The 27,278-nt window shown below is 40.6% G+C and overlaps 1 protein-coding gene across 4 annotated transcripts in view; it reads right to left on the bottom strand.

Moving 5' to 3' along the window:
• ZNF521 (zinc finger protein 521) overlaps positions 1–27,278 on the bottom strand; it is a 312,704-nt gene that overhangs the window by 155,932 nt on the left and 129,494 nt on the right. For all 4 annotated transcript variants that reach the window (XM_061399719.1, XM_061399720.1, XM_061399718.1 and 1 more), the window contains one exon: positions 22,107–25,459. In XM_061399719.1, coding sequence (XP_061255703.1) covers positions 22,107–25,459 — 3,353 coding nt within the window. The remainder of the gene's footprint in view (positions 1–22,106; positions 25,460–27,278) is intronic.

Genomic DNA, 27,278 nt, shown 5'->3' with positions numbered 1-27,278 from the left:
TGCTTCCTTCCACTCCTCTTTAGATGAAGGCTCCCGTGGAGTCAGTGATTCTCCCTTGTTTACATTCCTAACCTATCCTTCCAGCTATTCTACTGTAAAAGGAATACTGCACACTTTGGCAATTCGTGTTTTGTCTAAAGAACATGCTCCCTCTTATTTGGGTCATTTGGATGACTTTGTATGTGCCCACATCACCTGATCCTTCAGTACTCTTACTCAACTGAGATACCTCGCCTCCTGTCCTCCTACTCCGGTCATTCTTTTCTGCGTCTCTTTTCCTCTGTATTTTCATTTTGGGTTCTGCCGTCTCCTGTCCATCCCTTCCACTTGAAAGCTTTCCTACTGAAGTGTGCCACACCACCCTTCTCTTCTCCTTCAGATTGTTTCTAAAATCCCACCTGCTCCATAAAGCTTGTTAGCAATTACACCCACACAGCACTGTGGGTGTTTACCTTTATATTTTTGTTGTTTGTACTCTTCAACAGTAAGTTTTTGAGCCTAGAGGCCTGCTTCCTTGACTTTACCTATTATAAAACATACTGAGCTGTTACAATGGCTATAAATGTTTAAGTGGTGGGGTTCTTTTTAACCCCTTGATTTAACTGAAATTATTTGGATTTCTTAAATCCCTCCTCATTCATCATTCCAAAAATATCTTTTAAAAAGTAGAATAAAATGCCCCCAGTATTATTCATCTTTTCAAAGATACCGGCACAAACTTATCTGTATATATTGGGGATTTTTAGAACTGAAAGGGACAAGTGAATGACTATGTCAACTTCCTCATCATAGACAATCAAAGTGAGGTCCCGAGAGAGATGAAGTGTCCTCGTCTGTGACTCACAGAAAGTGACTCACAGAAAACTCCAGGAAGCCTGGAACTCCAGGACACCAAGAATACACCCACATTTACATGGTGGGGTGCACATTTACAAAAAGGAATTAGTAACTATTACCATGCTGGTTCTCCATTCTGCTTGAAACTCACTGTGTCTCCTCCTGGCTACAGGATGGGTTCCATACCCACCTCTCCATCGCTAGTTTTTTCTACTACCCGCTTCCTTCTTCAGAGGTTCTTATTTTTTAGTGTCTACTTTTAGCTTAGAATTTACTATATCATATTCAAATCAACTATTCACTTTACATTCTAAGGTTTCCTGTCACTTAAGGAATAATGTCTTATTTCCCCTCCATGACTCTATCACCCAGCACACTGCCTGGCATAGAGCATTTATCAAGGAATGTCTGAACCACACAGAAGTGAACTGATTTGGGCTTTTTATAAGTACACCCAAGAGTAAGTGTTTTCACAGAAATTTACTGGAGGGAACCAGACTGCTGCCAGAAAAATACCTACAATCTGCATCATACAACCAGGAAAGACCCAGCCTTCCCACAGTCTATCCCAGAAAATTAAACTGTGGACTTGAAAAACCTCTGCACAATTATTATTAATTTGTTTGTTCAGTCGCTAAGTAGTGTCCGAACACTTTGTGACCCCATGGACTACAGCACGCCAGGCTCTTCTGTCATCCACTATCTCCTGGAGCTTGCTCAAACTCATGTCCATTGAGTCGGTGATGCCATCTAAACATCTCATCCTCTGTCGCCCCCTTCTCCTCCTGACCTCAATCCTTCCCAGCATCAGGGTCTTTTCCAGTGGGCTCTTTGCATCAGGTGGCCAAAGTACTGGAGCTTCAGCTTCAGCATCAGTCCTTCCATTGTATATTCAGGGTTGATTTCCTTTAGGATTGACTGTTTTATCACCGCTGTCCAAGGGACTCTCAAGAGTCTTCTCCAGCACCATAGTTTGAAAGCATCAGTTCTTCAGCATTCAGCCTTTTTTATGGTCCAACTCTCACATTCATACATAACTACTAGAAAAACCATAGCTTTGACTATATAGAACTTTGTCAGCAAAGTGATGTTTCTGCTTTTTAATAAGCTAAGTTTGCCAAAGCCTTCCTGATAATATCTTATAAACCTAGGCATTTTCCATATAAGAAATGTTCTAAAATATAAACTGAGCAAGTATGGGACCCTTTGCCAATAGGGCTTCTGCTCCTTAAAGAAGCACAGCTTAGAATACGAGCAGGAACATTAAGAAAAAATAGTAATATGAAAGTCAACATTTTTTATAGAATCTATGCAAGGCAAGCACTGTAATTTTTTTTTTAGATATTCTTTAAAAGTCTAGGTGATATTCAGTCATTCTTTTAAAAGACATTTTGTAATTTCATTGTGAACATTCTTACTAGGTATTTGGGAATATTCCTCTTTCCTGTCAACTTCTCACCATCTTAATACATGCATAATTCACTATATGAAGGTATATTTGCTTTTTGAAGGTTTAATTCTTGATAAATTTTATTAAATTTTGGCTGTGCTGGGTCCTCACTGCTGTGTGGGCTTCTCATTGTGGTGGCTTCTATGTTCCAGAGCAGGGACCTAGAGCATTAGGGCTTCAGCAGTTGCATCTCCCGGGCTCTTTAGCACAATAGTTGTGGCACAGCTCTGCTGTCTCAGTTGGGGCACACAGGCTTAGTTGCTCTGCCACATGTAAGATCCTCCAGGATCAGGGATCAAATCCGTGTTTCCTGCACTGGCAGGCAGATTCTTTACCAGTAACCACCAGGGAAGCCCCACTTTCATTCTTTGCCAAGAGAAACACGAAACCCTATCTATGATGTGTGCCGCTGTGTGCTCACTGCCTAGGCACAAGGCTGGTCGTGTGTCTGAAACTCAGTAATTGATGAATGAATGAATGAATGAGTGAATGAACTAGATGCAAATTAATATCAGCAGTTTGGGAATGTCTGTTTTGGAATAATTTAAATTTGTATAACAAAATGAAATCAATCCAGATCCAATTATGGTGCTAAAAGGATCCGTCTTCCACCAAAACGATTTCAGTCCTAGTGGGTATAGACATTAAGCTTGGAGGGCTTCCTGCCAGTTTTCAGCTGTCTTATTTGGTCATTCACTTCTCCCTTCCACCCTTCCTTGCATTCTTCTTTCCATGTACCCTCCCTCTTTCCATTCTTCTCTTCTTCCTCTTTCTTAAAAAATGATCTTTATTAAACATGCAGTCACTATTCATAATTAAATTTGCATATCTGGGCATTTCTTTATCATGAAATCAGGAGGCTCATTTTTGCTTCCTTACTATAAGCCACACTTACAAAATACACAAGATAATCCTTAGATTCATCTTAAGGGGAGTATGTTAATATCAGACTTTGTCAAGCTAGGTTTATCAATGCCACTTTGATTTCTAAAGTATAGTGTATATTTCCTTCAAATATCTCTCAATCACTTACTTACTAGTAATTTTTAAAATACAGTACGCTACTACAAAAATATATCAAGAGGTTATGCATCTAACTTACAAATCTTGTCCAAAATTAGAAGCAAAAATTTCATCACTTTCCCCCCCCCAGAATGTATTAAATATATTTGATCCTTGCAGAACATGGCCAGTGGGTTTTAGGCAAACAAATAATAATATTTTTAAATATTAACTGCCTCTCAAACTATTCACTTGCTTTTTTATTTTACATTGGAAGATAGCCAATTAACAACACTATCATAGTTTTCACTTGTTTCTTTAGCTTAGGAGAAACTTGTTTCTTTAGCTTAGTTGGTATTTACCTATTATGCCTTTCATTTACAATTCTTAGTTTTCTTAGACATTATTTCCCCAAGATTTTTGTTTTGCTCTCCTGCTCTCCATAATATGTTTCAATCCAATAATATTATTGGACATTTTAATTTCTTATTTATAATTACTTTTTCCATTTATACATTCATCTATTTATATGTTTCTCTAGCTTTCATATTTATTGTTGCCTGATGCTGTCTCTGAATAATATTTCATCTTTGTGGTTTTTACATGCTCTTTGTTCATTAGATTTCATTGCTACTCAGATCAGATCAGTCGCTCAGTCGTGTCCGACTCTTTGCGACCCCGTGAATCGCAGCATGCCATGCCTCCCTGTCCATCACCAACTCCCGGAGTTCACCGAGACTCACGTCCATCGAGTCAGTGATGCCATCCAGCCATCTCATCCTCTGCCGTCCCCTTCTCCTCTTGCCCCCAATCCCTCTCAGCATCAGAGTCTTTTCCAATGAGTCAGCTCTTCGCATGAGGTGGCCAAAGTACTGGAGTTTCAGCTTTAGCATCATTCCTTCCAAAGAAATCCCAGGGCTAGTCTCTTTCAGAATGGACTGGTTGGATCTCCTTGCAGTCCAAGGGACTCTCAAGAGTCTTCTCCAACACCACAGTTCAAAAGCATCAATTCTTCGGTGCTCAGCCTTCTTCACAGTCCACCTCTCAAATCCATCCATGACCACAGGAAAAACCATAGCCTTGACTAGACGAAACTTTGTTGGCAAAGTAACGTCTCTGCTTTTGAATATGCTATCTAGGTTGGTCATAACTTTCCTTCCAAGGAGTAAGCATCTTTTAATTTCATGGCTGCAGTCACCACCTGCAGTGATTTTGGAGCCCAGAAAAATAAAGTCTGACATTGTTTCCACTGTGTCCCCATCTATTTCTCATGAAGTGATGGGACCAGATGCCATGATCTTCGTTTTCTCAATGTTGAGCTTTAAGCCCACTTTTTCACTCTCCACTTTCACTTTCATCAAGAGGCTTTTGAGTTCCTCTTCACTTTCTGCCATAAGGGTGGTGTCATCTGCATATCTGAGGTGATTGATATTTCTCCTGGCAATCTTGATTCCAGCTTGTGTTTCTTGCAGTCCAGCGTTTCTCATGATGTACTCTGCATATAAGTTAAATAAGCAGGGTGACAATATACAGCCTTGACATACTCCTTTTCCTCTTTGGAACCAGTCTGTTGTTCCATGTCCAGTTCTAACTGTTGCTTCCTGGCCTGCATACAAATTTCTCAAGAGGCAGATCAGGTGGTCTGGTATTCCCATCTCTTTCAGAATCTTCCACAGTTTATTGTGATCCATACAGTCAAAGGCTTTGGCATAGTCAATAAAGCAGAAATAGATATTTTTCTGGAACTCTCTTCCTTTTTCCATGATCCAGCGGATATTGGCAATTTGATCTCTGGTTCCTCTGCCTTTTCTAAAATCAGCTTGAACATCAGGAAGTTCATAGTTCACATATTGCTGAAGCCTGGCTTGGAGAATTTTGAGCATTACTTTACTAGCGTGTGAGATGAGTGCAATTGTGTGGTAGTTTGAGCATTCTTTGGCATTGCCTTTCTTTGGGACTGGAATGAAAACTGACCTTTTCCAGTCCTGTGGCCACTGCTGAGTTTTCCAAATTTGCTGGCATATTGAGTGCAGCACTTTCACAGCATCATCTTTCAGGATTTGGAATAGCTCAACTGGAATTCTATCACCTCCACTAGCTTTGTTTGTAGTGATGCTTTCTAAGTTTGTTCTAATATTTGATTCTGCTTTTCTATATAATCAACTTCATGGACAGAGGATACCTGGTCTCAATGCACTCTGACCCAATAATTCATAGTCCTAATTCATTAGCATTAGATGAAATTATTCTAGATTATAATAATAAATTAACTGAAGCACATATTATATATGTTATATGAATGTGTGCATACATACTTGGGTATTATGTGCAGACTTATACACAGACATTATTTAAATGATGTACCATATGCAACATTTGTCAGGCGCTTCGCGTCTACCAAGAACTTTCATACAAACGTGATCTGCTCTTCACAATATCCCTATAAAGCAGGCAAAATATGGATTATGCCCATGTTAGCAAGGAAGACTACACAGATGGTTCCGTCAACTGTTATTTGAACTTGGTTTTTTCCTAAGTACAATATTTTCTTCTACTGCATTATGTGGCATATGCTAAAACTCTCCGTACCCACAGAGGCAATCTCTGAAAAACAAAACATGTTCAGACTCAGTTGAAGGTTTGCCTAAGCAATATGGTTAATGGGACAAAATTAACCTTTTGTCTTGATATGAGGATCTTTTTTACAGGATTTCACCTGCCACTCAATCACTTTATGATAGGAATTACACAATCTGTTACATACTTAAGAGAAATCTTATGTTCTATTTAGGTGTGGTTCTAACAGACTGTGTCACCATTTAGTTCTCAAAGAAATGTCTCCTTTTTTTTTTTCCATTGGTTTTAATCACCAGCTTTCAATTATTTACAAATGTTGATGAAGAACCTATGAGGTGTAAGAAACTCTCCTGAGAAACACAGAGGATACCACGCAAGCCTCACATCCACCCTTCACTTTGGCTCCGTTTGCTGCAGCCATGATTACCCTATGCTGTTCCTAAGGCTGCCAGGAATGCTGCTGCCTTAAGACTTTTCTTGGAAGTTTCTTCCACTTTGTTTGCTCTTGACACAGATACTTGCAAAGCTAACTGATGCCTGGTTATTTGCTATGAACTATTTTAGCACTTCACTAGTACTTCTACTAACGTGCATAATCCATTTACTTTATACTATATTTATTGCTATACATTAATTTTCACTAGTAAACTATAAGCCCTTAGGGGGCTATACAGGAAAGAAAGACATGTATTCAAATAACCATATTTGTATAATGTTCATCTTCTTTACAAACTGATAGCCTAATGCCTTGTACATAGCAGGAAATGAATAAATTTGTTATCTTAAATTGAAGGATCAGACAAGGAATAAAAAGTTAACACCCTAGGTTAATGTTTCCCAAAGTGTGAGATATGCACTATATAAACATATAAAGTCTAGATACTGCTTTTTCTAATTATACAGAGAAAAAAGTCTCAGATGGTAATATGTCTTTATTACCTCTACAAACCTTGATAAACTTACTTGTAACAATGAAAGAACAGGTTTCAGGCTCCCAAACCTTTGCAGGTATGAGTATATAGTTAGAATTTTTTAAATATTATTTTGCATTAATTGTATTACTTTTATATTTATCTTATATTTATGACAAGTCATACTGATTGCTTACTTATGGTTCTGATAATTTTGCTTTCTAAGTTAAATGTTAAATGCTTACAAAGAATGTTTATAACATACATATTATAATATAGACATAGTAACTATTAAACACCTGTGTGGAGAAGGCAATGGCACCCCACTCCGGTACTTTTGCCTAGAAAATCCCATGGATGGAGGAACCTGGTGGGCTGCAGTCCATGGGGTCGCTAGAGTCGGGCACGACTGAGTGACTTCACTTTCACTTTCATGCACTGGAGAAGGAAATGGCAACCCACTCCAGTGTTCTTGCCTGGAGAATCCCAGGGACGGGGAGCCTGGTGGGCTGCCGTCTATGGGGTCACACAGAGTCAGACACGACTGAAGCGACTCAGCAGCAGCAGCAGCAGCAGCAGCAGCAGCAAACCCCTGTGTGCCTAACTAGTTTCTATGTGGTCTTCTCAAACTGTTCTTCTGTCTGAACTTGCATTTCCCATATTACTGATGAGGATCAGTGCATTCACATGTTTACTGGATCTTCATAGTTCCTGTCTATAAAATGTCTGTTCATTTCTGTTAATTTCACATATTCTTATTAGGTGATTTGAGTTCTCTTGTTAATTTGTGGCTATTTCTTACATATTTAGGAAAGTAATACTTTTTCCAGCAATATGTGTTATAAATACCTCCCTTCTATACTGTCTACTACCTCCTTTGGAGATTATTTTGACATGACAAATATCATGTCATCCTAATTGGTGTTTGTTGCTCACTCATGTCCGACTCTTTGTGACCCCATGGACTGTACAGCCCACCAGGCTCTTCTGCCCATGGAATTCTCCAGGCAAAATTACTGGAGTGGGTAGCCATTCCCTTCTCCAAGGGATCTTCCTGACCTAAGGACTGAACCTGGTCTCCTGCACTGCAGGCATTTTTTTACCATATGAGCCACCAGGGAAGTCCCAAGGCCACTTGGAAATACAAGCAAAAACAAATACCATGTCATCCTAAATACTACAGATTAATTATAAGTTGATTACAAATCTGACCCTGCCTGTTCCTTTTCTTCAAGGGCATATTGGCTATTCTTGACCTTTTGTTTTTCTGTAAATATTTTTTAATCTGTGAGCAAGTTCCAAAAAATTAAAATATGTATAAAAATACATTTTAAAACCTATTGAAATTTTCACTGGAATAGCTATAAGTTCTTACATCAAATTAGGATACTTGATAGTGTAAGAATATTGAGTCTCCTAACTCAAGCTAAATCTGATCATTTAAGTCTTTTAAATATCTTTTAATAATTTTATCATTTTCTCCATAGTCTTATACATCTTATAATATTTATTTCTAAGTACCTATTTTTTGTGCTTAATTTAAAAGGAATTATTTTACATTTCATATTTTCTAACTTTTTTGGTGATGAATAAAAATTTGATTAACTTGTATTATTTGACTTGGTACCCAGCAACTGTGCTAACGCTTTGTTATAATAACTTGTCTTTAGATTCTTGAATTTTGCTTTATATACAAACATATAACCTTCAAATAACAGTTTAATTTGGTTCTTTTCAATTTCAGTGCTACCTGGGTTTTTTATTAGTAAATTCATTTTTATTTTATCTTATATATTGTTGGACTAATCACCCAGGAAGCCTTACTAATGGCTTTATTATAAAGCAATTATTGCATTAAAATTTCTCCACTAATTACAATGCTTGCTGAATATGATATTTTCAACAGTCTTTATTAGGGCAAGGATATTACTGCCTATTTCTAATTAAGTGTTCTTTTTAAATTGTAAAAGGACACTGAATTTGTTTTTTTCTGCAGTTCCTGAGGTAAACATATAATTTATCTCCTTTAAACTGCTAATGTGGTAAATTTAATTAATTGATTTCCTGAGATTGAACCTACTTTGTATTCTTGTGATCAAATCATTTTTGCATGTACACTCAGTCATGTCCAACTCTTTGCAACCCCATGGATTACAGTCCTCCAGGCTCCTCTGTCCATAGAACTCTCCAGGCAAGAATATAGACCATTCCCTTCTCCAAGGGATTGTCCCAACCCAGGGACTGAACCCATGTCTCTTGGGTCTCCTGCACTGGCAGGCAGACTATTTATCACTGCTGCCACCCGGGAAGCCAAATCACTTTCAGTCAGTTCAGTTCAGTCGCTCAGTCGGTCTGACTCTTTGTGACCCATAAACTGCAGCACGCCAGGCCTCCCTGTCCATCACCAACTCCCGGAGCTTACCCAAACTCACGTCCATTGAGTTGGTGATACCATCCAACCATCTCATCCTTTGTCATCCCTTTCTTCTCCCACCTTCAATCTTTCCCAGCATCAGGGTCTTTTCAAATGAGTCAGCTCTTCGCATCAGGTGGCCAAAGTACCGGAGTTTCAGCTTCAACATCAGTCCTTCCAATGAACACTCAGGACTGATCTCCTTTAGAATGGACTGGCTGGATCTCCTTGCAGTCCAAGGGACTCTCGAGAGTCTTCTCCAACACCACAGTACAAAAGCATCAATTCTTCTGTGCTCAGCTTCCTTTAGAGTCCAATTCTTATATCCATACGTGACTACCGGAAAAATGACTAGACAGACCTTTGTTGGCAAAGTAATGGCTCTGCTTTTTAATATGCTGTCTAGGTTGGTCATAACTTCCAAGGAGTAAGTGTCTTTTAATTTAATGGCTGCAATCATCATCTGCAGTGATTTTGGAGCCCCGCCAAAATAAAGTCTGCCACTGTTTCCCCATCTGTTTGCCATGAAGTGATAGGACCAGGTGCCATGATCTTAGTTTTCTGAATGTTGAACATTAGGCCAACTTTTTTACTCTCCTCCTTCACTTTCATCAAGAGGCTCTTTAGTTGTTCTTCACTTTCTGCCAAGTGTGGTGTCATCTGCATATCTGAGGTTATTGATATTTCTCCCAGCAATCTTGATTTCAGCTTGTGCTTCTTCCAGCCCATCGTTTCTCATGATGTATTCTGCATATAAGTTAAATAAGCAGGGTGACAATATACAGCCTTGACATACTCCTTTTCCTATTTGGAACCAATCTGCTGTTCCATGTCCAGTTCTAACTGTTGCTTCCTGACCTGCATACAGATTTCTCAAGAGGCAGGTCAGATAGCCTGGTATTCCCAACTATTGAAGAATTTTCCACAGTTTATTGTGATCCATACAGTCAAAGGCTTTGGCATAGTCAACAAAGCAGAAATAGATGTTTTTCTGGAACTCTCTTGCTTTTTTGATGATCCAGCAGATGTTGGCAATTTGTTCTCTGGTTCCTCGGCCTTTTCTGAAACCAGCTTGAACATCTGGAAGTTCATGATTCACGTATTGTTGAAGCCTGGCTTGGAGAATTTTGAGCATTACTTTACAAGTGTGTGAGATGAGTGCAATTGTGTGGTAGTTTGAGCATTCTTTGGCATTGCCTTTCTTAGAGACTGGAATGAAAACTGACCTTTTCCAGTCCTGTGGCCACTGCTGAGTTTTCCAAAATTTCTGGCATATTGAGTGCAGCGCTTTCACAGCATCATCTTTTAGAATTTGAAATAGCTCAACTAGAATTCCATCACCTCCACTAGCTTTGTTCGTAGTGATGCTTCCTAAGGCCCACTTGACTTCACATTCCAGGATGTCTGGCTCTAGGTGAGTGATCACACCATCATGATTATCAGGGTCATGAAGATCTTTTTTGTACAGTTCTTCTGTGTATTCCTGCCATCTCTTATTAATATCTTCTGCTTCTATTAGGCCCATACCATTTCTGTCCTTTATTGAGCCCATCTTTGCATGAAATGTCCCCTTGGTATATCTAATTTTCTTGAAGAGATCTCTAGTCTTTCCCATTCTATTATTTTCCTCTATTTCTTTGCACTGATCAGTGAAGAAGGCTTTCTTATCTCTCCTTGCTATTCTTTGGAACTCTGCATTCAAATGGGAGTACTGTTCCTTTTCTCCTTTGCTTTTCAATTCTCTTCTTTTCACAGCTATTTGTAAGGCCTCCTCAGACAGCCATTTTGCTTTTTTGCATTTCTTTTCTTGCACTTCATTTCTCTTTTCTTTTGCATTTCATTTTTTTTTCTTGGGGATAGTCTTGATCACTGTCTCCTGTACAATGTCATGAACCTCTGTCCATAGTCCATCAGGTATTCTACCAGATCTAGTCTCTTAAATCTATTTCTCACTTCCACTGTAGAGTCATAAAGGATTTGACTTAGGTTATATCTGAATGGTCTAGTGGTTTCCCTTACTTTTTTCAATTTAAGTCTAAATTTGGCAATAAGGCGTTCATAATCTGAGCCACAGTCAGGTCCCAGTCTTGCTTTTGCTGACTGTATAGAGCTTCTCCATGTTTGGCTGCAAAGAATATAATCAATCTGATTTCGGCAATGACTATCTGGTGACGTCCATGTGTAGAGTCTTCTCTTGTGTTGTTGGAAGAGGGTGTTTGCTATGACCAGTGCGTTCTCTTGGTAAAACTCTATTAGACTTTGCCCTGCTTCATTCTGTACTCCAGGGCCAATTTTCCTGTTACTCTAGGTGTTTCTTGACTTCCTACTTTTGCATTCCAGTCCTCTATAATGAAAAGGACATCTTTTTTGGGTGTTCTAGAAAGTCTTGTAGGTCTTCATAGAACCGTTCAACTTCAGCTTCTTCCGCGTTACTTGTTGGGGCATATGCTTGGATTACTGTGGTACTGAACGGTTTGCCTTGGAAATGAACAGAGATCGTTCTGTCATTTTTAAGGTTGCATCCAAGTACTGCATTTCAGACTCTTTTGTTGCCTATGATGGCTACTCCATTTCTTCTAAGGGATTCTTGACCATAGTAGTAGATATAATGGTCATCTGCATTAAATTCACCCATTCCAGTTCATTTTAATTTGCTGATTCCTAAAATGTCAATGTTCACTCTTTGCATCTCCTGTTTGACCACTTCTAATTTGCCTTGATTCATGGACCTAACATTCCTGGTTCCTATGCAATATTGTTCTTTACATCATCAAGGTCCATTACAGATGGACCTTGCTTCCATCACCAGTCAAATCCACAACTGGGTGTTGTTTTTGCTTTGGCTCTGTCTCTTCATTCTTTCTGGACTTATTTCTCCACTGATCTCTAGTAGCATATTGGGCACCTACTGACCTGGGGAGTTCCTCTTTCAGTGTCCTATCATTTTGCCTTTTCATACTGTTCACGGGGTACTCAAGGCAAGAATACTGAAGTGGTTTGCCACTCCCTTCTCCAGTGGACATTTTGTCATTCTCTGTACTGTGACCCGTCCATCTTGGGTGGCCCCACATGGCATGGCTCATAGCTCCATTGAGTTAGACAAGGCTGTGGTCCATGTGATTAGATTGGTTAGTTTTCTGTTATTGTGGTTTTCTGTCTGTCTGCCCTCTGATGGAGAAGGATAAGAGCCTTATGGAAGCTTCCTGATGGGAGAGACTGACTGAGGGGGAAACTGGATCTTTAGTTTTTTGCAGAATGTACTAAAAACAACAAAAAAAATTTCTTTAAAATCACTTTAGTTTTTGTATAAAATCTTTTTTAACATAATTAATTTGTTCATATTATTTAAAAATTTAAAATACAAAATCATGAGTAAAACTTCCCTAAAATTTCCTTTTTATACCTTTGCCTGGTTTTGACAAGATTTTACTAGATTCATTAAATGAACTGAAGTGTTCCCTCTTTTTGTTCTTCCTGGTACAGCTTTTGAATTATCTGTATGATCTGGTATTTTCTTTGTGGGAAGGTTTTCAACAATTTATTTACTCTTTAGTATTTATGCAATCATTCTACTTCTCTCATTTTTTTTTTTTTTGAGCCAGCTTTTGGTAACATATTACCCTAAGACTGTTCCCATATAATCAAAATTATCCAGTTATTAGCATAAAGTTCTACACAGTATCATTTTATTCTTTATCTTATGTGTTTTCAGTACATTCTGCAAAATATTTATTAAGAAATAACATACACATGTTAAATATGTGTATGCTATTTAACGTTAAGTATATTGCCTGATGAAGTACACTGCCTGATTTATGAAATTTTACAATGGTGTGTAACCACCACATAGATCTAGATATGGAATATTTTTAGCAACCAAAAGGCTCCTTTCTGCCCTTTCCCAATTGATATTATGCCAAAGGTAACTATTCTGACTTCAATAATCAAATTAGTTTTGCCCATTCTTAAATTCTATATGAGTAGAGTTCTGCAGTAGGATGTGTCTGATTCCCTTTTCTTTGTCATCATTCTTACAAGAGTCATCCAAGCTGTTACACAGCAGTAGCTCACTCTTCTTTATTTCCGTGTAGTATTTAATTATATGAATGAAATAACTACATGTCAATGTATTTATTTCTTCTATTTCGACACTTCAACTGACTCCAGATTAAAGCATATATGCAAAAGCTATTAAGAATATTCTTCTTCATTACTTGTTAAATGTATGTATTTACTCCTCTTAGACATAAGCCTAGAAATAGATTGATGAATCATAGAGTAAGCTAGTAATCAGCTTTGGTATATACTGCCCAACAGATTTTTTTAAGGCAGTTATACAAAATTATACTCCCACCAGTAAAGTAAGAGAGTTCCAATTGGTCTTCTCTCTTGAAAACAATAATTCATGCATTTTTTATTTCAGTTATTTTGATATGTGTAATGGTTTCCCAACTATCTTTGTAACTTCTACACATGTGAAGTTATGGCTCCCCTTTAATTATTCATATTATTTATTTCTTGTTGTTTTAACCTGACTAAGCTTGCCAGAAGTTTGTAAACTTTGTTAGTCTTTTAAAAAACTTCATGTTTTACTTTGTTGGCCTCCTTGTTGTTTTATATTTCATTACTTTTTGCTCTTAGTTTTACTATTTCCTTCATTTCTACTTTTTTTATGGGTTTATTCTCTTGCTCTGATTCTAATGTCTCAAGTTTTATGTTTATCTCATTGATATTAAGTTTTTAAAAATTTCTAATACATATTTTTATGTTATAATACCTTTCCCTGTCAATACTAGTTTAATTTGTATCTTACAAATTTTAAAAGGTAGCTATTTTTCCATTTGATGTGTTTTTAATTGCTATTTTCTCTTTGTTCCATGGGTGGTTTAATTTTAAAATTTATGGGGTTTTAAAGATATCTTTTTCACTTAACATGTATTTGTTGTATGTTGAGAATTATGATAGGAAGGGAGTGAAAGAGACCAGTTAGTTTACAAGGATAAGACTTGGACTGGAGAGAGAATGTGGGAGATACAAAGAGAAGAGAAAATGTAACACCTGGAGAGTGAGTGACTCAAAAGATCAGGAGACCACACAAGATTTAAGAGATGCACACAACGCTTCAAATGAGGATAATTAGGGGAATAATGGAACACAGACAAAAATTGGAGAGAAAAAAAGAAATTATGATTTGATCAAACGGCTAGCACAGTGTTCAACTGGAAATGGCAAATAGGTAGCTGAAAATCTAAGATGGTGCTGAACAAGGGGTTGCAAGCTGAAATCTGATGTTAGTCATCTGTATGGGATAATAAGTCAGTAATAGGAAACGAGGGTAAGGGCAGAGACAAACATATTAAAAGTAGAACCCTTAGAAACATGCACATTTAAACAGCGAAAATATATATATAAATAAGAGAACTGGCTATTTAGGTTTTTTAAAAGCCATAAGGCTGCTAGATTTCTAGAAAGAGAAAATACAATGAAAACTGCATCTGTATTATGTAGAAGGTGGTGCCATACAATACTAAGAGATCCAGAATGTAGCTTTCAATTTTGTTTCATTACTCAAAAGCATCTTGTATACTCACTAATCTCTACTTCAACATAATTTCAGCCAAAATGTAAATGTTCCTGCTAAACAGAATTCTACCACTACAGAGGGTGATTTCAGACTCTTCTGCCTAGTACTCAAGGAACAAAGATGTGAAATTCAAGATTCAAGGTGGTATACAAAAACATTTTTCTTTTTGAATTCCATAACTTCTAAAAGATACTGTATGCACGTGGAAGCCTCAGCAAAAAAAAAAATCCAGAACTGGAAGTAAATGCAGGGACAATCTAGGGATGACAGTGGTGGCAAATTCAATGCGTGATGCAATGATCAGTGCATCACAGCGGATGGCAGGCAGTTACTTCCATGTTCCACACTCAGTGCTTATGCCAGGGGTCATTAACTCCCCGTTCCAGTGCACTGTAGATGCCAAACAAATACTGAACACAACAACAATAAATCTGAAAGCAGATTAAACTTGGCAAAGCAACTAAGGGTATTCCAAGAGCATTTTGAATTTTACATGTCTATTTGGTCATGTCATTTTTCTACATAATTTTAAGATATTATTTACTTAGAGGAAACGTAACTCATTTATTTTTGCTTCTGCTGCTAAGTCACTTCAGTTGTGTCCAACTCTGTGTGACCCCATAGATGGCAGCCCACCAGGCTCCCCCATCCCTGGGATTCTCCAGGCAAGAACACTGGAGTGGGTTGCCATTTCCTTCTCCAATGTATGAAAGTGAAAAGTGAAAAGTGAAAGTGAAGTCGCTCAGTCGTGTCTGACTCTTAGCGACCCCATGGACTGCAGCCCACCAGGCTCCTCCGCCCATGGGATTTTCCAGGCAAGAGTGGGCTGCCATTGCCTTCTATAGCTTAGCAAAACTTAGCACCAGCCATTTGAGATACAAAAACTTTGACATTTTTCTTTTAACCTCATATGGAAATTTTTATTATACAAAATAAATCAAAAAACAATTCTGGAGCTTAAGTAGGCTCTGAAATTGTCTACATGTACATTTCTATTTTCAGTGTAGGAACTATAAAGGAAGAATATCAAATTTGAGACACTTAAATCAGACCTTCACACTGAAGATGATCGTTGAATTGTTGGAAATTTCAAGTCTTTTAGCCTATTTAATATGTTTTGATCACACCTAATTTTAAAGCATCTCATTAGTTTGGGTAAACTTATTTACCTCTGTGGGTATGAGTTACTAGATACACCTGCATCTGGGCTTCCCAGGTGGCTCAGTGGTAAAGAATCCGCCTGCCAATATAGGAGATTCAGGAGATGTGGGTTTGATTCCTGGGTCAGTAAGGTCCCCTGAAGAAGGACATGACAGCCCACTCCCATAGTCTTTGCCTGGGAAATCCCATAGACAGAGGAGCTTGGTGGGCTACAGTCCCAGCGGGTCGCAAAGAGTCAGACATGACCTAGAGACTAAATAACAACAACAATACCTGCATATACATCCAAAGATGGAGTATACACTATTTTGTCACTCTGAAGTACTGATACTATGTTGATTTATTCAACTGATATTTATCAAGCTCTTGTGATAAGTTGTTGGATGTTCATAGGTGAGAAAAGGGAAGATGGAAATAAGTAAAGAAAAATGACTATTTTAAAAGAAAATCTTTAGGAGGAAACCAACTTTTTGATAAGATTTTCAGGCAAGGCCCACTTACAGCTTAGAAAGAGCAAGTGGTACAGAGAAGCTGATTGAGAAGTGCAGGTCAGGTGAGGAAGCAAGACAGGTGAAGACTCCAAAGCAGACACGGCACCCCGCCGGAGGCTGGGAGGCTAAGGCACTTAGCACACGGAGGCAACACTGGAACACGATGAAGGCAGCCAAGCTGGCCGGGATGTGCACGGCCTCATAAACTGGTGAGAGGTTGGAATTTTATTTGAGAGAAATGGAAAGGCACTGAAGAATTCTATGTGACATCCTGAGATTGACTGACATGCCCACAAGATGCCTTCCCACTTCAGCAGGAAGACTGGATGAGAAGCAGGCAGAAGAGCAATTTCTTAGAAGGCTACTGAGATATCCTGAAATGACTGCAGCCTGGACCACGATGATGGCTTTGGAGATGCAAAGAGGTGGATGGGATGCTCACTGGAGGTAGAATCTACAGGACTAACAGATTAGACGTGGGGGAAGAGGGAAAGTTAGGGACCTAGAAAACGAGGGATTCCTGGGTTTCTTGCTTGATAACTGGGTGTAGGATGGATACCTTTACCAAAAATGATGGAAGTTTGGGAAAAGATAGGCTTCAGGTGAGAGAATCGAGAGTTCAGAAGTACACAGTAAACTTCAGAAGGCTAAAAGAGATACAAATTGCAAAGTTAAACTGTCAGTGGAACACAATAATCTGGAATAAAGAGAAGAACTAGGCTAGAAACATATTTGGGAAATGTTGGTAAAGAAACAGTTACTGCAGCATGAATGGATGAGATGCTATGGAGAGAATAGATACAGAAGAAAGAGGACTGAAGAATTCCTACACTTTTGGAACAGGCAGAGGACAAGAAATCGCTAGAGGCAGAAGAAGGAAGAAAACTAGGAGGGGGGACATCATGAAGTCAGAGAGAGGCGCAGCAAGGGGAGGGCCATCCACTCTGTAGAGTGCTGTGGAGATGGACTGGAGACCAGTGGCAATCTTGGCAGCACAGCAACAATTTTCTTGAGAACACAGACCTTGAAGTGGAGTGGGGTAACAACAATAGATCCACAAACACTCAGAATATCGAGAACAGAAGTTCAATAACAAAACAAGACTTGAGTCCAAATGCGGTCAGAATAGGAGTAGCAATCCTATAGTGTGGGAATGCAGAAGAACAACACAAATGTATTTGACACCTTCGAGGTTCTAGTCACTGAGTCACGTGGGTTTCTGCATGAGCCAGCTGTCCTGCCATACTACCCTGGGTGGGGAAAGGTTCTGGGAGAACCACCAGCCAGACATGGCCCAGAGGCATCTGCCTACGATGGGCCTGGCATTGAATTTGGAACTGGGAGGCCTGGATTCTCTGAGCCTCTTGTCTGCCACTTATTAACCATGTGACCTTAGATCTCCATTTATCTGAGTCTGTTTCACTGTCTGTAAAATAGGCAGTTTAATCAGATGATAGTCACTGTCACTTCTAGCTTTGATTCTGTGGCATCGTACAGGCATCTAGGAATATGGAATTGGTAACCCTTGTGATTCATGGGGTCGCAAACAGTTGGACACGACTGAGCGACTGGACTGAACTGAACCCTTGCAAGAGCAATTTCAATGGAATAGTGGGGATGATGTGAACTGAAACGTGAATATATAAACCCTCAGAGAAACCCGGCTATGAAGGATCTTAAGGAAATGAAGGCAGATGGATACATGCTTCCAATATCATCAGGACACAACCCTTTGAGGTTCAGATGGGGCAGCACCTGACCAGGGAGCCAGGCTAGTGTCAACGAACTCCAAAAGAAGAACTAACATTTACTCAACATGTAGTAAAGGTCAGTAAGTCTGCAAGGTGCTTCATATGTGGAAAATGCTAGATATCCAGTGTTCTTCCTGCCTCAAATTCTCTCTGCCATTTATGGAATCATTGCAGGTACAAATTCATATGATTGATAGTCAATCTTTGAGAAGCAAATGGAAATGAATAGGTTTTCCTCCACCTCCCGTGTTTTATTCAAAACAAAGTCTCCACGGCAAATTTAGGTTAATACTCATAGAATTTTGGTACAAAGAGAACATTTTTCACAAATTCAGAAGTCATCACACAGAAGAAGTGGGAAATTTAAATTCAAGTCTTCTGTCTTCAATTCCAAATTTCTTCATCACATGACAGCTGCTTACTATTACCCTTCTTTAATTGTCACATACCATGTCTTTCATCTATTTCTTGGATTATATGGGTTTATATAGTACTTAGCCTTCTATAGATTATATCTAAATCCCTTCTAAATAGGTACTCTAGTCTGGAACAAATAATCGTCTTTTTCAGTCTTTGGAAGATGCATTCCAGTCTCTATCATTACCCGTTGTGACTGTAAGTCAGAGTCCAGAAAAATCTAACCTGGTTCTTGACAATATCTGGTATTCAGGTTTTATTATCTCCCAAGGTCTTCTTTTCTCTTCCGAAGCCTCAATCCTCAGCAAGAAGAAGAGAAGAAAATACCACCTACATTGCTAAGTCCTTTAATTCCAATCTAAGTCAATGAACATACACATGATACTTCTTTTTGTGATAAAATTTAGTCCTACATGGTATGCCTGCTTTTTGGCAAACTCTTATGTAATAGCTTCACCTTTACTTCTGCTGATAAAAATTTCCACAATATTCACAATGAGAAGTCAGAGAGGCTTAATTTGACTAAGAAAGAATGAGAACAAAGTAAAACTCTATGTCTTTCTCATCAATGCATTTTTTTAGGCTCATTTTTGTAAAACTTTACATATCTTTAGATAATTTTCTATGTCAAGTCCAAATAATATGGTCTACTTACATTTTTTCATGGTGGAGAGTATCAGAAAGGAAGTAGGCACATAAAATTTTTATGACAAATAGCATAATAAAGAAAAACAGTAACAAGGGTGAACATGTTGAATAGATTAGTGTACTGTTAAGGCACAAAGAAAAAATGAACAACTGAATCTTAATATCTAGTCAATTAATGACACTGCTACAAGTTATTATTAATCAGATTTAATAAGAAGGTATTCTTTTGCATGGAGTCATTTTTAACCCTCAGTAGCTAGGTGCTTAAAAAACAGTATTGTAAGAATCAAAATTAAAAAGTACTTTTAAATGTATTATTCTATGTAAGTGAAGGATATAGTTAAGCTTTATAATTATCATTAAGATTTTAGGTATAACTGAAGACTTGACCATCCCTTAAAGATAAATTTCCCTTGGAATTCCCTAGCAGTCCAGTAGTTAAGACTTCGCCTTCCACTGCAGGGGGTGCAGGTTCAATCTTGGTTGGGGAACCTAAGATCCCACATGCCTTTCAGCCAAAGAGTAAAAATGAATAAATATAAATAAATAAATTGGGCCAAGATATTTTAAAAATACTATTAAAAAAGGCAAATTTCCCAAATCAACTCTAACCAAATTAACAGGTAAAGACTATTAAAATGCCCTCCTTCATTTTTACAATATTTCACCTCAAATGGTATTATGTTGCTGTTCAGTTGATAAGTCATATTTGACTCTTTGTGACCCAATAAACTATAGCCCACCAGGCTCCTCTGTCCATGGAATTCTCTAGGCAAGAATACTGGAGTAGGTAGCCATTCCTTTCTCCAGGGGATCTTCCTGACCCAGGGATTGAACCTGAGTCTCCAGCACTGTAGGTAGATTCTTTATCATCTAAGCCACCAGGGCATTTCCCTAAATGGTACAATACAGAGCAATTTAGAAATATCAGAAAATCTAAACCATGAACAGATAAAAAGAAACAGGCAAATTCCTTTCCAAAAACAATCTACTAAGAAATAAGAACTGAATTTTGCTTGGCTTTAAATGCATACCACCACAATCATACATACACACACATATTAATTAATTTTAAACCCCTTTTAGGCACTATTTAAATTAAACCTGAATATAAAAACCCTTCTATATATGTAAAGCATAACAAAACAAAAGAGAGGAATAATTTTTTGAAAACATGCTTTTTTTTTTAAAAAAAGAATTCTGTTCAAAAGCATTTAAAAATAAAACATTTGGGAAAATCTGAATATGGACTTATATAAGATAGTACAGATTTATTTCATCTCTTTAGCTGATTCCATGGACAGAGGAACCTGGTCGATGTCAGTCCATGGGGTCACAAAGAGTCAGACATCACTGAGTACCTTTCACCTTTAGCTGATTTCAATAATTTCTGGGCTAATGATACTGTGGTTAAGTAAAATGCCCTTATTCTTAGGAAATATGTTATCTACAATTTACTTCCATGTAGCTCAGATTAATAAAAAAAAAGGTTGCAAAGACAGAGAAAAATCTGACAAAATATTCCTATCTGGCAGATTTGTGACATGGATACACAAACACACACACCTGTTCTTTGTGTTATTCCTTTAACTTTTCTCTAGGTTTAAACATGATGGATATAAAAAGTTGGGAAACATTTCAGTTCATATGATGACAACTAGCAATATTTCCTTGCAAAGAAATGATTTGATCCAACATGCGCGTCATGAACCATTATCAAAACGATGTCCTTCCAGTTTGAAAAGATTTCATTTCTTTAGAGGACAGAAAGGTGAGGATTTACTTGTGGAGGAGAGAGGGGAAAGCAACTTCAAAGTTGGGGAGTCCGCCTGTTCACACAGAGCCCACATCTGGGGAACAGGGGCTCTGTGTTTGTCTTCTCAGCTCTCCCCTACCAGCTGACTGATGGCTATCTGTGGGGAGCTGCAGGGGGCCTTGGAGAGGGGGTGAGTGCAGAGACAAGATAAGGAAAAGGCAGTGACCCCAGACTGAAGAGAGACGGGTCTCCCTGGGGTTTTCATTTTGGTTGGCTCTCCAGATACAGACAGGTAGGAACGGGGAGAGAGCTATTAGAAACCAGGTGATAAAGCAGAAAGAAATTATAATAAAACAAGCCATCCTCCGCTCAGCTTCAAGGAAGGATGACTTACAAAACTATTTCACTGTAAATGAACTTGTTTTTCAACTGTGGAGGGGAGGAACACAAAATGACTCTTCAGCTAAGAAAATGTTCATTTTGAAACCCAAATCCAGAGAGTGAAGACTTGGGGAGAGAGCCTTTAAAACCAACGTGGAACATGTGGAGCTTAATAAATGGAGGGGCTCTTAAAAATTCCTGTTGTGAGAAAATATCTTCCTCACCACCCAGAAGACAAAGACAAACGGTGAGGGTTGACAACGCCATATTAAAAAGCCATCCCTACCCAATTTGTTATCCACAAATATACATATTCTTTTTAATTTACTCTAAGCCAGCATGTCGGCTCATAACATCTCGCTTTTATGTCATTATCCCTCAGCCATACACACAAGTCGGATCTGGGGATTTTAAGTCGCGGTGAAACTACACTGAGATTCCAGATCTCAGGTGGTGTTGGCATGAGAGCCGGTCTCTTCAGTCACAGAGAAGACAGTATCCTAGGGAGTCTGCAATTAGTCCTACTTTGCACCATTCAAGCCCAAACTGCTGCTTCCCAAGAAGCAAGCCATCCTTTTTAATGGCCAGGCGGAAGAACACCACTGCCTTTCGATTTAATGCACCTCTCTGCATAAGCCAACGAATAAAGCTGAGGAAAGGGTAAACCTACAGCGGAAAGGGATGTTTGGGGAGGATAAAGGGCAAGCATCAGAAAAAGGCGAGTTACCTCATCCGATTGCGAGGGGCTGATTCTGGGCATGGGCGAGACTTGCGGCGTTTTCAACTGCGTGCTGTTGCTGTCGGGCACCAGCTCTCGGTGGACCGTTTGAATGTGGTTCTGGAGTTCACTTTCAGACTCAAACTTCACGTTGCAGCTGGAGCAGCGCGTCTTGGGGGCGCCGGCCTTGCCCTTGCCCTCCACGGCCCCCAGGTTCTCGGTCTGGCCCAGGCCCGGTCGACTGGAGCCGGGAGCGATGTTGACCCCGGGACTGGCGCTCTTACTGAGGTTCACGCAGCCGGCACACAGACCGTAGGGCAGGCCGTTGATGTCCAGTTTCACCAGATCTTGCTTGGAACGGAATTCTTTGAGACAGGACGCACACTTGTACAGTTTGGGGACGTGCGGGCCGCGGCCAGTGGCCTGGACCGTGGCCCCGTTGCCCGTCTTCTGCATGTGGAACGTCCCGTGGATTTTGAGCTCCAGGGTGGAGGTCACCGTCTGCATGCAAACCACGCAGCGGAACCCCGTCAGGGAGTTCCGCAGGTCGGGGTGCATCTGGCAATGCTCCAGGAACTCCTCCTCGCTCTGCAATGGCATCTTGCAGATGCGGCAGTTTCCTGTATCCAGGCTCTTACTGTGCGTGACCTTGTGTTCAGTCAAAGTCAAGAGCGAGGGGAAGCGCTCCCCACAGATGGGGCACATGTAATGTTTCACGGGGCCCAGGTGCGTCTGCATGTGCTCCCGGAGGCCGTTCTCCGAGAAGAAGGTCCGCGAGCACACGTTGCACTTGTAGTTCCCTTTGATGAGCTCGGCTTTCTTCTTGACGATGGCGCTCTCCCCCGGCCGGATGTTGTGGTCCCGGAGTTGGTGGTTCTGCAGGAGCGTCTCCATGGTGTAGGCCGCCCCGCAGATGTCGCAGCCGTACATGGGCTCTGAGGTGTCCACGTCCTCCTCGCTGCCGTCGTGGCTGTTGTGGGACTCCTGGCTGTTGGTCAGCAGGGTCTGCAACTCCACCTCCTCCTTCTGGCCCGGCTCCGAGGCCCCGTTGGCGCCACAGTTGGGCGTCTTGGTGTCGAACACGCAGTGCTTCTCCCGCAGGTGCTTCTCCAGCAGGATGATGGCATGGAAGGCCTTGCTGCAGAACTGGCAGTTGTACTTCTTGCTGTGCGTGGTGATGTGACACTGCAGCTCCACCTCGGTGCCGAAGGACTCGCCACAGAAGATGCACTTGTGCACTTTGCCCTGGTTCTCCAGGTGGTTGTGCTTCACGTGCAGCTGCAGGTCTGTCTCGTTGCGGAAGTCCCAGTTGCAGGAGGTGCAGCGATATACTTTCTTCTCATTACTGTGCTTCACGGCCAGGTGGAGTTGGATGGAGACCTTGGAATCGAACACCTCCTGGCAGAGGGTGCAGCGGAAGAAGACGAAGGTGTGCATGTCCAGCAGGTGTTTCTGCAGGTCATCCACCGACGTGAACTGCTTGTCACAGCTCTCGCAGATGTAGTACGTGGAGGTGATCATGAAATGAATGGTCACATGCTTCAGCAGGGACTCTTGGTTGGGGAACTCCTTGTTGCACTGAGGACAGGTCAGTTTCGGGAGCACGGTGTCCAGGTGGGTCTTCAGGTGAGTCTGAAAGCCGTCCAGGGACGTGTACTTAGCACCACACTGATTACAGATATATTCTCCAGCCTGCCGTGCAGGCGCCCCTCCTACTGCCTGCATCATCTTCAGAGATGTCTGCTCTATGGCCACAGGTGACAGGGGACTCAAGGCCCTGGATTTCTTCCCGTTGTGGATATAATTCAGGGCCAAGGGAATGTTTTTATGATTCTCTTTGATGTGCTTGTTCAGTTTAAGAACGCTGTTGAATATGGGGGAATTTGTACAATAGGAACAAGAATAGACTTCTACGACTGGCTCTTTCGGAGTCCCGAGCACTGGGGACCCAAATCGGGAGCCACTGAGGTCACAATGGACCTGTCTTATATGCTCTTCCAGCGAAGAGTCAGTGAGGAACCCCATGTAGCAGTGGGGACAGAAGAAAGCATTGCTGTCCTTCGCCGCGGGGTTCGCAAATCCGTGAGAACATCGGATGTGTTCCTGAAGGGTGTTGAGGTCGTTGACAACTTCAGAGCAGAAGTTGCACTGGTAGACTATGGCGGGCAAGGCAGAAACGATCAGACCTGGGTCCTGAGCTTCATGCACTTGCTTAAGATGTTCATTGAGGTTATAGAGGGAGGGCAGTACCTCCAAGCAGTACTGACAGATGTGGGCCTGCTCTGGCTTATCTAAATGCATAGTTTTCAGGTGAATCTGCAGGACCGCCAGACTGGAAAACAACTGCTTGTTGCAGTAAATACAGCTGTAGGTGACCTTCGCCTGTTTACTCGAGGGGACAGTCATGTCTGGGGTCTGCTGAGCGGCCCGCTTCCTCCCCCGACTCTTTGGGATGGGTGGGGCGGCTTCCACCATGGTCGAGCTGTCCACCGAGAGGTTGGAGTCCGGGGTCGTGCTGGACACGGAGGTGTAGCCCACCGTGACCAAGGAAGGGCTGTTGCTGTGGTTGCACGACTCCGGTTGCTGGTGACCGTCCATGTGGCTGTACAGCTCCTCGACGCTGTGGAAGCTCTCGGAACAGATGCTGCAGGAGTTCTTCTTCTCCCCGCCATGCATCTGCTCCATGTGGTTCATCAGGGAGGTCTCCTCCACGAAGAGCTCGTGGCAGTAGACACACTGGAGGGCCGCCCGGTCCTCGTTCGGGGAGCACTCGGGGTGGCACTCGGCGATGTGCTTTTGGAGGTCTTCTGGGAAGTCAAAGCCTTCCTCGCACTGACTGCACTTCTGAGTGTCCTTCATCTTCCAGTCCTCCATCCTGGAACCCGACTGGGAGCCGTCCTTGTTCCTCTCGTGGACCTGCATGTGCCCGTGTAAGGAACTAGAGGACAGGAACCCACGGCGACAAATGGCACATTTATATGGCTTGTTGGACGTGTGAGTCTTCAAGTGGATCTTCAGGTGATCACTTCTGGAGAAGGCGGCGTCGCACTCACTGCAGTGGTACTTCTTGTCCCCGGTGTGGAGTTTGATGTGGCGGTCTCGGCTCCGCTTGTGTTTGAACAGCCGGCTGCAGTAGGTGCACTTGAAAGGCAGCTTGTCGCTGTGACTCTGCTCATGGTGCTTTAGGTAGCTGAGACGGCTGAATGACTTGTCACAGAACTGGCACGGGTACGGGAGTCCGGGGCCACCTTCTTCCTCTCCAAAATCGCAGCCTTCTCCGTGGCTGGGGGAAGTCTGGTCCTTGCTCGAAGGTGAGGAAGCTGGCCAGGAGCAAGTGGGGTCATCCTCTACATCCACTCCATCTGCAACGAGAAGATGGGAACTTTTCACTTTCCAGGTCGAGAGTTCAAGAACGAGTTTACTGTACTCTTTCAACAAGTACACAGGGCGGGGCCAACCCGAACCTTGTGAGGGGAAGAAAAGGAGGAGAGACTATTTGGATGGAACACTTTCAAATCTGAGCCCAAAGCTTTTCTTCTACGTTGACTTTTCGCTGGCTTGTAAAATATAAAACAATATTAAATAGTTCGATGTCTAAATTACCCCTTTATTACTTTTTATCATTCTTCCTTAGGAGCAAGGTATATATTATGCATTGACAATTTTATTAAAATGCAGATTTTAATATATTTAATGTTTCTTTTGTATTCATTCTAAAATGATTTGCATATTATGTGAGCAACTGAAGGACCAAATGAAAAGAGGAAATATTACAAGAATGATTTAAAATTAATGCAGTCAACCCAGATGTCTAATATTTAATAAAAAATTCCCTCTGCATTTTGCTTGTTTTTATAGGAAAAGGCAATTCTGCAGGCCAAAATCTTTTATGGGGTTCTTATTGATACAGACCTTATTGCATTCAGCAAAAAAATATTAAAAAGTAAGCACATGAAAGAAGACAGAAAACACAATAATAATTATGTCTTGTGTAATAAAAGACAACCAGGATTTCTTCAATAACTGTAAGATTCGAATAGCATAGACCAGAAAATGGATTATTAGATGTTAGAAGGGTATGACTAGATATTACATGTGGCTAGGATCAGCCAGGATCAAGAAAAAAAATGAGAGTTTCACAGGGTCAGAATGTAATAGTGTATTTTGTTTGGAAAGTTCAAGAGGTGGCCCGCCATTTCTTCCTTTTGCTAAAGCTTCAGCGGCATGAACTTCCTTAGCCAAACAGGACCTGTACTTTGAGGTGAGCGGAGACAAAGCAACTTGTGAAAAACTGGAAACAGGAAAAGTGATAAATGATTATGGTAAATGCTGAAAGATTTATGAGTAACAAAGAGAAGACAAACAAGCCTGAAAGCCAGATATAACCTTAGCGAGCTATCCATAAAGAAACTCTACCTTCTATTAGGTGGTTTTTTTTAACCATGTTTGCAGCAAGTGTACACTCTTACTTCTGTCACTTTCTTAACATCCAAGTGGAAAATGAGACGTCTTAAATAGACTGTGAAACCTCTTTCTGACTTTTCAAAACAATTCTAGTCTATCATTCATGATTAGAAGACATCGCAAAAGCTTTTCACTCTCCAAAGGAGCAAGACTTTTCATAAATGCCGACAAGTAAAGACCATGGAGTAGGGTTGGTGGAGATAGTGATTCTATTAGAATAGGTCTGGTTAAGAATCTTATTGAGGTATTCAAATAAGATGCTATTAGAATGCGATCAAATACATTTTAAAATCCTTCAAAGCTGAAGTTCACTAGCAAGCTATATTATTAACATAAAAGGAGAAACTGGCGAGCATTATGTAAACAAATTCCACGTCTGCTTTCTTTAAGGTAACAAGATTTTACTAGATTATCAACCTCTTGCTTATCCACAGGAAACAGATGAGGATCATTCCTTTCCTGCATCTAGAAACTGATGACAACACCATCTCACTATCAATGCCAGATGGCAACCATCTAACTCTGAGAAAACAACCAAACACCATTCCTGGATTCCTGCCCACTGCAACAAAGCTTCGCAATACAAGTTGAAAGCCACATGATTTTGCATCCTCATTTATATCCGTCTATAAGCCAACATGTTTCCAGCATAAGAAAGAGTTTGAGAATTGCTGGTGTGATTTCAATTTAAAGGTAAATACCTATAAAGAATATATG

This window comes from Bos javanicus, chromosome 24 (assembly GCF_032452875.1).
Source record: "Bos javanicus breed banteng chromosome 24, ARS-OSU_banteng_1.0, whole genome shotgun sequence".
In the NCBI taxonomy this organism is placed as follows: Eukaryota; Metazoa; Chordata; class Mammalia; order Artiodactyla; family Bovidae; genus Bos; species Bos javanicus.
The sequence above is the reverse complement of the archived record's forward strand: the minus strand, read 5'-3'. Positions and strand labels throughout refer to the sequence as shown.